The sequence below is a fragment of the Halichoerus grypus genome, chromosome 7, assembly GCF_964656455.1.
Source record: "Halichoerus grypus chromosome 7, mHalGry1.hap1.1, whole genome shotgun sequence".
Classification (NCBI taxonomy): Eukaryota; Metazoa; Chordata; class Mammalia; order Carnivora; family Phocidae; genus Halichoerus; species Halichoerus grypus.
In genome coordinates this window covers 129876427-129888255 of record NC_135718.1, presented here as the reverse complement: position 1 = coordinate 129888255, position 11829 = coordinate 129876427, and the positions used below count along the sequence as shown (strand labels likewise).

The following is an 11829-nucleotide window of genomic DNA, read 5'->3' as shown; positions in this document are numbered from 1 at the left end:
CAGTCCGCAGGCCCCCCCCAAGCCAGTTGGACCATCCTGTCCCCCCACTCCATGTCTCTGTGTCTGTGCCTCTTCAGTATGCAGAACGTGGTGCCCGTCGGCGAGGGGGACCTTGTGGACGTGCCCCAGGATTCAGAGAGCCAGCTGCAGGAGCAGGAGAAGCGGATTGAAATCTCCTGTGCCCTGGCGACCGAGGCCTCCCGCAGGGGCCGCATGCTGTCTGGTGAGAGGGGCCGGGCCTCGCTCCTCCAGGGAGACTGGCTGACCAGGTGCAGGGGAGGAAGCTCAGTGCTGCGACGGGGCCAGGGACAGAGAGGTACAGGGCCAGGGAGACTTTCCTCAAGGTCAGGATGAGCACTTACTGAGCACCAGGTACTGTGCTAGGCTCAGCAGGGTGCAGACGGGCCCGAGTTGCGTCCGGGAGCTCGGAGCTGGGATGACCCTCCTATAGCCGCTCTCTGGAGGAATGGAGGAATGGCCAGAGTCCATGCAGGCAGCCAGGGCACCACCCTCCCTGGGCAGCTTAAGGAAAGGCACGGCAGAAAGGCGATCCCTGAGCTTGGTTGGGAAGGATAAAAGTACTACCAGTCGTGGAGTGGGGCCAGGCACTGCAGGGCACCCTCTCCCTTCCCGTTCTGGCTGCGTGCGGATAGGAAGGTGAAGGTGGGGCAGGGAGCCAGAGTTGAGGGCAATGCAGTCACCGCCCTGCCTACTGACCCAAGCCCACTTCTCCGCTAAGAAAAGATGAGCATGAGGAACGGACTTCACGCTGATAAAAAAGCTAGAGGGTCCCGAGCAGTCACCGTGAGGTTGAAGTCAGCCTGAGATATCTCGCCCCAGGGAAGGTGAGACTGGAATCAGGAAGAACGGAAGAGACTCTCTTAATGGGAGGGTGAAGGATAGAGGAAAGACAGTGCCTACGTCATGCAGCCGGCCGGGGGGCGGACTACGTCGTCCTCCTCAGGACAAAAGGTGGTTAGGGCAGAGAGGGAGAGGGAGAGCTCGGAAGGCCAGTCCAGAGGGATGCCCAGGAAGGATGCCAGGTTTGCCCGGACTTTGCTAGAGGAGGAGGCGGAGAGACAGGTGTGCTGGCCCATAGTTAGAGCAGCCTGGGCGAGGGGCCGGCAACGAGCAGATCGGGACTGTGGCCAGGAGCCCGGCGGAAGGGGTGGCATTTCGTGTCGGTGATCAAGAGGGGTTTGAATTCTGGCTTTCGGGGACTCCATTGCCTCATCTGTAAAATTCAAATCAAAATACCTGCCTGGTGGTGTGAGGAACGGCAACAATACATGCTAAGCGCCTAGCACAGTGCCTGGCACTTAGTAAGTGCTCAATAAATGCTGGCCCGATGTGGGCGTGGTGGTGCTGGTGACAGCGGTAGGACTCGCTGACCTACCAACAGCTGGAGTGGAAGTAGGGTCTGTGTGTGGTTTTTCTCGCTATTTAGAATATGGATATTTTTAGAAACCAGAGGGTTTCAGGCTACAACAAAGGGAATTTACGCCTTAAGGAAGAACCTACTGGCGGTTAAGGTCGAATGGACATTAAATGGGCGGCCAGGGAAGACTGGTGGGGGTATTTCAGAGAGAGGCGGTCGGTTGGGCTGGAGTTGAGGACAAGAGAAGGGATGGGCTTCAGACAGTCCCATCCTGCAGCCAAAGGCAGCAGAACCAGTTTGGCTGCACAGAGGCCTCTAGCCCACCTCTCTGTAGTTTAGCTGTAAAATGAACTCGAATCTTCCAAAGATCAAACTCCTCATGCTCTGGGCAAAAGGCAACTTCCTGTTTCAAGGGTTAGCGCACACAACACTGTTTTTAAAACTTCCCTCTGCCCTCGCCCCAGCCCCTGGCTCTCTCTACTGTCATTTCCCAGCCAAAGGTTCCATGAAAACAAAACCCGTCCTGGCCTCTCAGATTTCCCTCTCAATACACACCAGCTTACATTTCATGGTCTATGCGTTGAAAGCAAACTGTCACTTTGCTTTTGCCAAAACCCCAACTATTTAAAAAATGGCATAGCAAGGCCAGACCTCAGACTTAGCCCACGGTCCCTACTGCCCCTTGGCCTCTGGCCCAGATTCCCAGAGCTGCAGCTCTGCCAGGGACCGCGAGGACCGTGCGTGGGCATAGGTTCAAGCCTGGGACCGTGTGTATGGGGGTGCCGGGCATGGGCCCTCGTGACAGCACGGCGTGCACAGGGTGGAGAGGCCGTGCCCGAGGGTGGGTGTGTGGCGTGGATGGCGTGCTCAGGAATGCTTGTCAGTAGACCCAGAGCGTGCAGACTCAAGCAGGAGGTATATGGGAAGACGTGAGGTCGTGTGCAGCGTCTGTGTTGGGGGATGTTTGTAGAGGCACGTGCATTTGTGTGTATTCAAGTGCGTGGGTGGAGGGAATGTGTGAGTGCAAATACAGAACTATGTGTGTATATGTCTGCAAAATGTCTACAGACATTGTGTGGAGACCACGATTTATGAGTACGGGTGGTATTTAGGAAGCTGTTGGGGTTTAAATAGGTGTATACCAGTGTGCAGTGTAAGGCTGGAGGTAGTGTTGATGAATGCACGTATTTATGTGTGACTGGCTGGTTCTGCAGTCTGGGGAGTGATGAAACACATTTGTGTGTATGTTGTGCCCAGTGTACACACTGCAATATTTGTAAATATGTATCTGTGCAGGATGGGTGAGAGCAGGTCTCATGAAGGTGCAGGATGGGAGAGCAGGTGTGACTGATGATTTCTGCATGCAGATGCGGTAGTACTTGCGGACGCATGATTATAATATCGCACCTGTCCGATACATAGCTACTATATATGTGAACTTCAACTATTTCCTTTTTTTAGGATTGTATTTATTTATTTGAGAGGAGAGAGAGAGAGCATGAACAGGGGGAGGGGCAAAGGGAGAGGGAGAGGCAGGTTCCCCGCTGAGCAGGGAGCCCGATGTGGGGCTCGATCCCAGGACCCCAAGATCATGACCTGAGCTGAAGGCAGACGCTCAAGTGACTGAGCCACCCAGGCGCCCCTCAATGGATATATTCCTAATATATATTTAGAATATTTCTGCCTTCATAAAGAAGTTCTATTTAACATAATTCATCTTTCTTGTTCTTGTTCATTTAGTATCATTATAAATATCCTTCTTTTCCTGATCCATTGAAGGGGTGCCCTCCAGGGCTCTAGTTGGTATAGAACGTAGCTCCCAGATTGTAATGCTTTTAAAGGTATTATATCTGCTTTTTACAAAAGACTTTTATGCCCCAATTGTGCCTTCTTCTAGCTGTCAGTGGGCCTCCCGAGTCCTCTCTCTCCCCTAACTTCCCTGTTTCTGATCTCCCATGGGGTAGACCCCCAGCAGGTCAACTCCTCAGAAGTGTGTAGAAATAAGAGTAACTGGACTCCAGGGAGCCGGTCTGTGAATAATTGTAAGAGCTTCACCGCATGCACGTTGCAATAGATATTTGGCTTTCTTGAAACAGCTCTGGTTTAGTTTTTGACTTTCTGACAGTTTTAGAAGTCGAAGTTGCCAAATGACTAACCGCTGGGTCTGCGATACAGACATACACACAAATGTGTGTTCTGAAAGCGTTTGCAAATGTATTTGAGTGTGAGGTCACACGTGTATCGGTCCCCGTGGAAGAGTACGGGTTTGGAAGTGCACAAACACACATATCTGAGTTGTGTGCAGTGAGAGTCAAATGCTGTTGGATCCCGTGCACAGACTACGTGTTCTGTGTGGGTAGATACAGCTTCCTGCTCACGAGAAAATTTCCACATCTTGTGTATATCTGTGGCTGCATGTATACACGTGATGGGAGCTGCACAGAGGGCAGGGAGGTGATGGTGTCCAGGGCAGGGTGGAGAGCAAGGGACTAGAAGTCAGATGCCGGGATCCTTCTGTTGGAGGAAACAGTGTGACCCTGGCTGAGGTCTGGTTCTCCTCTGAGGCCAAGTGAGCACGTTCTGTCTGCCAGGCTCCTGCCTCACAGCGGCCCTGAGGGTGCCCGAGGGTCTGCAGACTGCAGAGAGCTCATCCCTCCTCATAGGACCCCCTCCGCATTGGCCTTCCACTTTGCTCTTCTCAGCATGGAATCATAATGATAATAGAGTAAAATCCATTAATTCAAATGCCACCACTTTAAGGTTTGTAATGATTTGTTCAGGGGTGGACCGAAGGTTGCCCCTTCTGGATTGATGAAAAGGGGGTCCCCAGGGATAGCGAGGGGCCATGTTTCTGAGACCGCGAGCTGGTCTAAGTTCACGGTACTCGCTTCAACCCTGCCGGAAGCCTCGGTTTGCGTGGAGGTGATTCACGTGGTGATAACTTGGATCTAGTCGCCAGCGGGGGCCTGATGATCTGGGTTAGTGCGGTTTTACCGCACTGTTCATCCTCATCGCCTGTGGAGCACTGCGTGTAAGGTGCGGTCACCTGCTCTTGTACGGATGTGAGTGGAGCCTTGGCCCAAAGGGGCCGGCCTCGCCCACAGACCCACTGGTTCTCAGCAGAGCTTGCAGTGGCCCGGTCTCCTCCTCGGGGACCCTGTGCTCCTCCGTGGCGCCTGGGACCGAGGCCAGGTCGGCCTCAGCTCTCCTCTCTGCTTGCCTCCTGCCTGGCTCCCCGCCTGGGGAAGGACCTTGCTTGCTCTGGGTGCCCGGCCTCCCCACCCCTGCCACGCCCACCCACCCCTATTCACCTCCCTGTTCATTTCTGTTTCCAGTGCAATGTGCCACCCCAAGCCCTCCCACCTCCCCTGCTTCCCCGACTCCACCAGCCAACCCCCTATCGTCTGAATCCCCACGGGGCGCCGACAGCAGCCATACCATGCGGGTCTGAGCTCTGACGTAAGAACTTTTCTACTGTATTTCGTCCACCGCGGGGAGTGGGACCCCCGCCCCTCACCCCCATGAGCCATCTACCCCCCCCACACCTCATTCCGGCATTGCTTCTCCCTCCCCACCCCCCAGTGCACCCCCCCACCGTGCTGCTCTCCCCACCCCTCCATCCGCTTGAGCCCGCAGCATCCCCGTCCCAGTCCCTGTCCCCGTGCAGTGCTGGGCCAGCGCCGGCTGGCGGGGCCGCCTCTTGGATGTCGCAGTGCCCGTGGGCTTTGCTTCTCCAGAAGCAGACAGGGACAGAGCCGAGGCCTCCCCTATCCCGCTGTCCGCCAACAGGCCTCTCCACCGCTGTGGAGATACACAGCAGTCCTGCCTCAGAAGCCCCCAGATCTTACTTCTCCCAGATCAGCCCCAGATCTTCCTGTAAATTACAGTACCATGGGAAACTATGGCCAAGGGCTGTGTGCGTTCCTTGCCCCTAGCACACAGCCGCTCGGTATTAGGCAAGTGGGAAAGAGCAGGGACTTCCATTCATTTGCTCCCCTCTCGGGGCTGGGGGCGTGGGGCGGGGTTGGGGTTCTGCAGACTTGTGTCTCCTGGGAAGCTGGGCTGGGGCTGCTGCTCGGCGGCGAAGCGCCCTTCTCACCCGGTTCTCTTCTCTTCAGTGCAAGCTCTGGCCGAGGCCAACGCCGGGAAGCTACACAGAGCCACGTTCTGAAGGCCTCGGCCCCCTGAGGCCCCAGCTCCCCAGCCTGGCCCCCTGCCCCTGCGCGCCCGTGGGAGGGCTGCGGGGAGCCAGGCTGGGGGCCGGGGTTGCTGCCCACACGTTACCTCAGTGTCCACACGGCCAGCACGCCCGGCCCCGAAGCCCTCGCGCCTCAGATGGCGGCCCCAGGCCGGGGCCCGAGATGGCGGGCAGACAGCAGCCTCCGGCGCCCGTGGCCCAGGGGGCTAGGCCCTGGCTGGTGGTGTGAAGGCCCTACTGGAACATTTCCTGCTGAAGAGGATGCCCTGGTGGGGAAGACGCTCTGGGCTCTCTCAGGTTAGGACTAGGCTGAGGAGAAGATGGACGCTCTGCCTCTTCCGGCCCCTCCTGACACCAAGGGCGGCACCTGCCATCGGGTCCTTCCCCCATCGACACCCCCCCCACCCGCTGCCCCAGCTGCACCCGGGGCTTTGACACGTTTCTGCTTAGGGGTGCTCCTTTGGGGTCCAGTGGAGACTGACCACCCTGCTTGAGCCAAAGACAAGATGACAAGAGCTGGGGAGAGGCTCCTTGGCTCCCAGGGGGCACAGTGCTGGCTGTGGGTAGAGAGCGGCACGCAGGTCTGTGCAGGGTCTGAGGACAGGTTGAGAAGGGGGAGAGGAAAGAAAGGGAGAGATGGAGGCAAGTGGGAGGACAGGGAAGCGGCAGGACTCATTTGCAAGTAAAAGGGTGAGGCGGAGGTGGAAAGGGGATGTGGGATGGGTGGGTTTCCCTAGGATGGAGCCTTAGCTTAGTGCCAAGTACAGTGCCAGACTGTGGGCCCTGCTCCTGCACCTCGTCCCTCGGGTCCACGGGCCTGCCCACACACTGGCTCCAGGAGGACCCACCAGCGAGCACAGGATGACCGTCAGCTCTAGCTGTGGGGATGCTGGTGCGGGTGAGCGGGTGGGACGATGGCCCTTTCTGGGTCTGGGCCTGGTGTCTGCCTCCCCCTCCTCAGCTCAGGGGCAGAGAGAAAGACCTCTGTCACGCAGGGTGTCATTAGCCTTGGGGCCTTTCCTAACCATGTTCGGGACATTTTCTTGTCCCCCTGCCCCCTGGAATGTGCTGTGGGTCAGCTGAGAGAGTGCCCCAGAGAGGAAATGCAGCCTTAATCTGGCAGGCTAGATTCTACGGCCCCACCCCGCGTCCCGGGCATCCCCGAGGAGGACCAGGTGAGGCTGCAGGGAAGGACTCTCTTCTGGCCTGGCTCTCTCACCATCTGCCTACTGGGGGAGGTCAGTGGAGGAGACACAGAAGCAAAGCTCATTTTTCCTCCTTGCCTTTCATCTGGGGAGGATGGTAGCCAGGGAGGACGGAGGGGTGAGAGTGAAGCTGGAAAAGACTGTGCCCCTAGGCCTTCTCTTTACCAGAGTTGATGCTCAGAGACTTCAGCCTCCAGTGGCCCCGAGAACAATGACTTCATCTGCCACCAGTTCTCCACTCCTTCACAGCTGGGCCAGTGACTGGTTCATATGCAAGTAAAGATGGCAACTCATTCAACAGATATTTATCGAGCACCTTTTGTGTACCAGGCACTGTTCTAGGTGCTTAGGATATTCTTGTGCTTTGGAGGGATTGCAGGCTGGGGAATTCCACTTTCCTTTTCGCAGATTTTTTGAACATGACCTTTGGCTACGTTTCCCATCTTTAGCACTGCTCAAGCACCCCACACCTGTTTTCTCCTTCCCCGCCGACTGGCAGGTGAGGGTGGCCCTCTCCATTTTTCCAACACCTTTCTCCATCCACAAGAAACGGCTGTTTCAGGGCGTCCATGCCTTTCCCCTTTCTTTGTCTGTCTCGCCTTTTTTTTTAAGTGGTATTTTTAGAAATACGTGTAAAAGACCAAGGATTAAGGTCTGCACCTCTACCACCTCTCTCTCACCTCTTATTTCATAAAGCTGGCTCTTTATGTTGCTTTACATGCCTTAATATATGTTTGATGAAGATTATACATATTATAGATCTATACATAATATATATATTTGTTTGGACGTCTGATCCTTTCCCAGAACTCCTGCCCAGGCCCATTTTCCCTCCTTTACTTTCCACACCATTCCTAGCACGTGTTGGCCACACCCCATGCCTTTTGATCCAAAGAAGGGGAGAAGACAGACTTATTTTAAGACAGATCTATTTTACGCTTTTATTATAAAAGCAAATCTATTTTCAAAATGTGCAATGTCTGAATGGAATCGGCAAATGATACGAGGAGATTGGGCGGCTGCCTCCAGGTCCAACCCTCTTCCCCCGCAGCTTCCTCCTCCCATCCCCCAGTCTGCAAAGGCCTGGGCCCCAGAGCTCACCCAGAGAGCATCTCACCAGGGCGGGACATTCTCTTGGAAGTCCTGGTCTAAGGATTTGATTCCACTGTCAACTCTTGACGACCCTCTAGGGTTACGGGATGTGAAACCTCTCAAAGGAAATGTTTACAGCTGTGTGCACAAAAGTACAGCCCTGCGGGCACCCCAGCCACCCCCAGTATGCTCCCGGACCACCTCCCGTCACCAGTCTGCTGGAAAGGGCAGACAGAATGGGAGCCTATGCCAAACGGCACCAAGAATCCTACTCCCTGACGGAGCCAGGATACAGTGCAAAGGCCAAAGGAAACGGTTTGGGACCACAGGTCCTTCAGCACAGACACATTCGAGTTCCTTGGACTTCTCACACTCTTTGATCCCTTTCTGGTCTGGGTCACATCTATGACATCTGTCTCCTTCTGTGACCTTTCCTCGGGGGGCTGTTGTTAAGGGGGACGTTGGCTCAGTCTGGCATCCAGACTGCAAAGTCAGCTTCCAGACTGAAGTGGGTCCCACGGACAAGGTGACAGCTCAACCTTGCCCAAGAAGACCCCAGGACTGTCCCCTGGTGGGCTGCCACTGGGGTGCTGAACTCCGCCAGCTCAGCCTTCCAAACTGCTTAGTGGCTGACAAAGTAGGCAAGGGGATCTTGCCTCACAAGGATCTGGGCAGAATGGAAGTCTTCTGTCCCGATCTGGAATCAAGGGTTTGGGACTGTCACAGAGCTCATGGCCAGCATTTAAAGCCTGACCTCCCAACTTTGACATGTCCTGGCACCCTATTCCCAGCCTAGAGCATCTTGTTATGAAAGAATGGGGCCCAGATGGAGGCCCAGGGCTAAGTGACCCACCGGGGGGCGGGGGGGGACAGCCCTGGTTGCTATTCTGGGGCCTTGCCAATTAGCACATTACCTCCCTGATCATTAACCAAGAGGCTGTAATCAAATACTGCTACTGTCACTTTAAAGATTTTTCTGAGGTCGCAAGCTGTGCACACTTGCTCTCCGGCCTTGGTGAGAGGCATGTTCTTGGGGCAGGGCTGACTATAGCAAGACGGAATCGATCCCTTTCCCCTTTAGGCACCCCCCTACCTGGCAGCTCTTAAAACTAAGGAAAATATGAAATATACATATATATACACATATCTATTTATGCACATACTGGGGCCAATTTGATCTGCTAGTATTAGACAATAAACCATACAAGGAAATGTATGATCTCAGTGTCTTTATTTAGTATAAAAGTGACCTTAGAAGAAAAGGTTAGCCAAACAGAGGGCATCTCTGTTGGGGGACCAAACATCTGTAGCCGCCCCATAGCATCTTTCTAGCCAACGAGCCCCTCCCCGGGGAGGGGCATCCTGAGTATAGGTGAGCATCTGCTTCCCCGCTCCCCAGCATTCTTTCTAGATATAGATACTGAAGAATCCCAGTGAGCTCTGCGTTTGTATCTTGCAAGTTTGTATAAACCCGATACAGGAAATAAAATGAACGGTTTGTATAGTGGCGTGTGTCTCGCACTCTGTCCGTGACTGCCTGTGGCTCAGGCTGGTCTTGTGGCTCGTGGCAATCTCCAAGCCTGGCAGAAAAGGGGAGAGGGTCTGGGGTCGGGCCTCCCCTGACTAAAAGCAAAGCTGGGTCCGCGATATGCTGCCCACCGTGCTCATCTCCTCTGTCCAGGTAATCTCAAATCAAGGCTTGTTCCAAGGTCCTATGTAATGAAAGTTACCGGAACAGTGTTCAGATCCTAGGAACCTCCCATTGATCTGTCTCTGAGACAGAGGGTAGAAGAGTAGGAGAAGAAAATTAATTCCTAAGTTTCCTCGACTACTACACAATGGCCTATATTTCTGCTTTGGGGTACAAGAAGTTGTATTGATTTGGCGAGGGGCATCAGAAAAGCCACCCAAATTATTCTCATCCAGACTCAATGCCTTTGGTTTATGTCCTCAGTGGTTATCCTTTCCGGATCCTCAGTGTGAAGGCTGCTCAATCTGAAATCTTTCAGTGAGCAAGAGTCAAGAAGCCCTGTGAATTCTATGCGGTGGAAAGGACAAGAGAAAGTGAGCCCAGGATAGTGGTAGGCTGCCTCAGCTGGGCCCCTGCAGCATGTCTGGGGAGAGGTGGAGGCATTAATTCGAGGAAGAGAAGAAAACTGAGAGGAGATAGGAACGCAAGCTTTTCTAATTCCTGATTTTACCTCGCCCTGGTTCTAAGGGCTGATTTCGAATTCTGGACACCTGTTGTCATTCCTAAAGCGCTAGTAGTGTGTGTGTGTTTAACAAATAATATGACTATATTTGGGGTTTTGTAACATCCCCAGGAGAGCTATAAACCCTGATGTCCTTTGTGAATCAGACAGAATGGGGACCGATGCAGACTCACGACAGAGGTCTCTGGAGCTGGAGGAGGGCACGGGACCGCTCGTGGCTCTCCAGGGCCTGCGTCTCTATCTGCGGCGCCCTCCGGGCCAGAGCCAGCGGCTTGGTGAGGAGGCGGGGTGTGAGAGCACCGGGCCCCGCTGGGTGTCGCTGTCCCCACAAACAAGGACTGGCTCCTCTTCAAGAAGGATGCCCGCGGATTTCTGCCTGCTGCAACACGTGGCCCAGATCAGCGCTCTGATCAAGCCGGGCTGGGGTTGTAAAAGCGGGCGGCAGTCAGGAAACGTAAACGACAAAGCACCTAGCAGAATGCCCCTAAAGGAGTGGTGCTAACAGTGTGGTCCTGTTCTGTTCTCGGAGAGACGCAGGACGGGTTCAGGCAGGCAACCAGGCTTCAGATCCGCTGCTGCCAGGGACCGGGGGCTCTACCACATCTCCCTCATCCCTGAGCCTCCACTGCGTCCTGCTCCTGCTCCTTCTAGCTGCCTGAAGCTGGGTCAAGTCACTAAAATTCTTGAGCCTCAGTTTCCTGGTCCATGAAATGGGGATATTAACCACCACCTTATGGAGCTCTCAAGAAAGTCAAATGAGAAAGTGAATATGAGAAAAACACGTTGAAAACTCAAATTCATTTACAAATGTGAGGAGGTGGTGGTGACATTGTGTGGGCCCCTTGGCCACCTGCAGGGGCACGATGAGGGAAAAGGGAGAATGTCTCCCAATGTCCCCCTCTCCGCTGCCTCCACCGCCTTCGATGAAGACATCTCCAGGGCCCCCACCATCCAGCCCTATGAGATGTCGCCCCCTGCCCACCTCTATTCCTCCAGCTCCCGCATTCTAGAGCCTACATCCTCCTCCCTGGGGTTGCCCCCATGAAGGGGCTCCTCTCCAGGACTGTGGGCTCTGTGGACAAGCCCCTCTGGGCCCAACTCCAGCACCCAGCACCTGCCATCGGAGAATCAGGCGGCGAGGGCCCTGTTTGAGGAGAGTTCAGTTCCTCCAAGCTCACAGATGAGCACCATGGCGTGGGGAGGCGGGGGGAGGTATTCCTAACTGCTATTTTATACACCTGTGGGAGCAGTTTAGAACCACATTTGAGAGCAGAAGTCTTTCATATAACAGCATTTAATAGTATACTATAGTATCCTAATATAGTAATATTAGTAACAATATTATCATAGCTATACTAGAAGAGTAATAACACTGGCTCATTAAGTATTTGCTATGTGCCAGGTACCCGGTTCTGGGCATTTACTCACCAGTCCTCGTTCTAGCTCTACGTGGTAAGTACTATTATCATCCCAGACGCTGAGGCGCGGAAAAGGTAAATAAAATGTCTAAGGTCTCCCGAAGCTACGTTAAAGCCCAGAGCACTCTGACTTCAGAGCCCAAGCTCTTAACCAACCAGTGGTTTTCAATGGTGGGGGGGGGGGGGCGCCGGACGGGGTGTGTGTGTGTGATAGCACCCCCTAGGGGAAATGTTGGAAATTTGCGGGGAGCTGAGGTTATCTCAGTGACAAGAGGGCAAAGCTCTTACTGGCAGCTGCTGCAATGCACCAGGTAGATTTCCAAAA

The 11829-nt window shown here is 54.4% G+C and overlaps 1 protein-coding gene across 19 annotated transcripts in view; it reads left to right on the top strand.

The window, feature by feature from the left end:
• PLEKHA6 (pleckstrin homology domain containing A6) overlaps nucleotides 1-9375 on the top strand; it is a 139511-nt gene extending 130136 nt beyond the window's left edge. For 18 of the 19 annotated variants that reach the window (XM_036075870.2, XM_078078289.1, XM_036075868.2 and 15 more), the window contains 3 exons: nucleotides 78-223; nucleotides 4714-4837; nucleotides 5497-9375. In XM_036075870.2, coding sequence (XP_035931763.2) covers nucleotides 78-223; nucleotides 4714-4829 — 262 coding nt within the window. In that variant the 3' untranslated portion in view covers nucleotides 4830-4837; nucleotides 5497-9375. The remainder of the gene's footprint in view (nucleotides 1-77; nucleotides 224-4713; nucleotides 4838-5496) is intronic. The other variant, XM_036075874.2, reaches the window with a different exon arrangement.
• Nucleotides 9376-11829: the final 2454 nt, after the last annotated feature.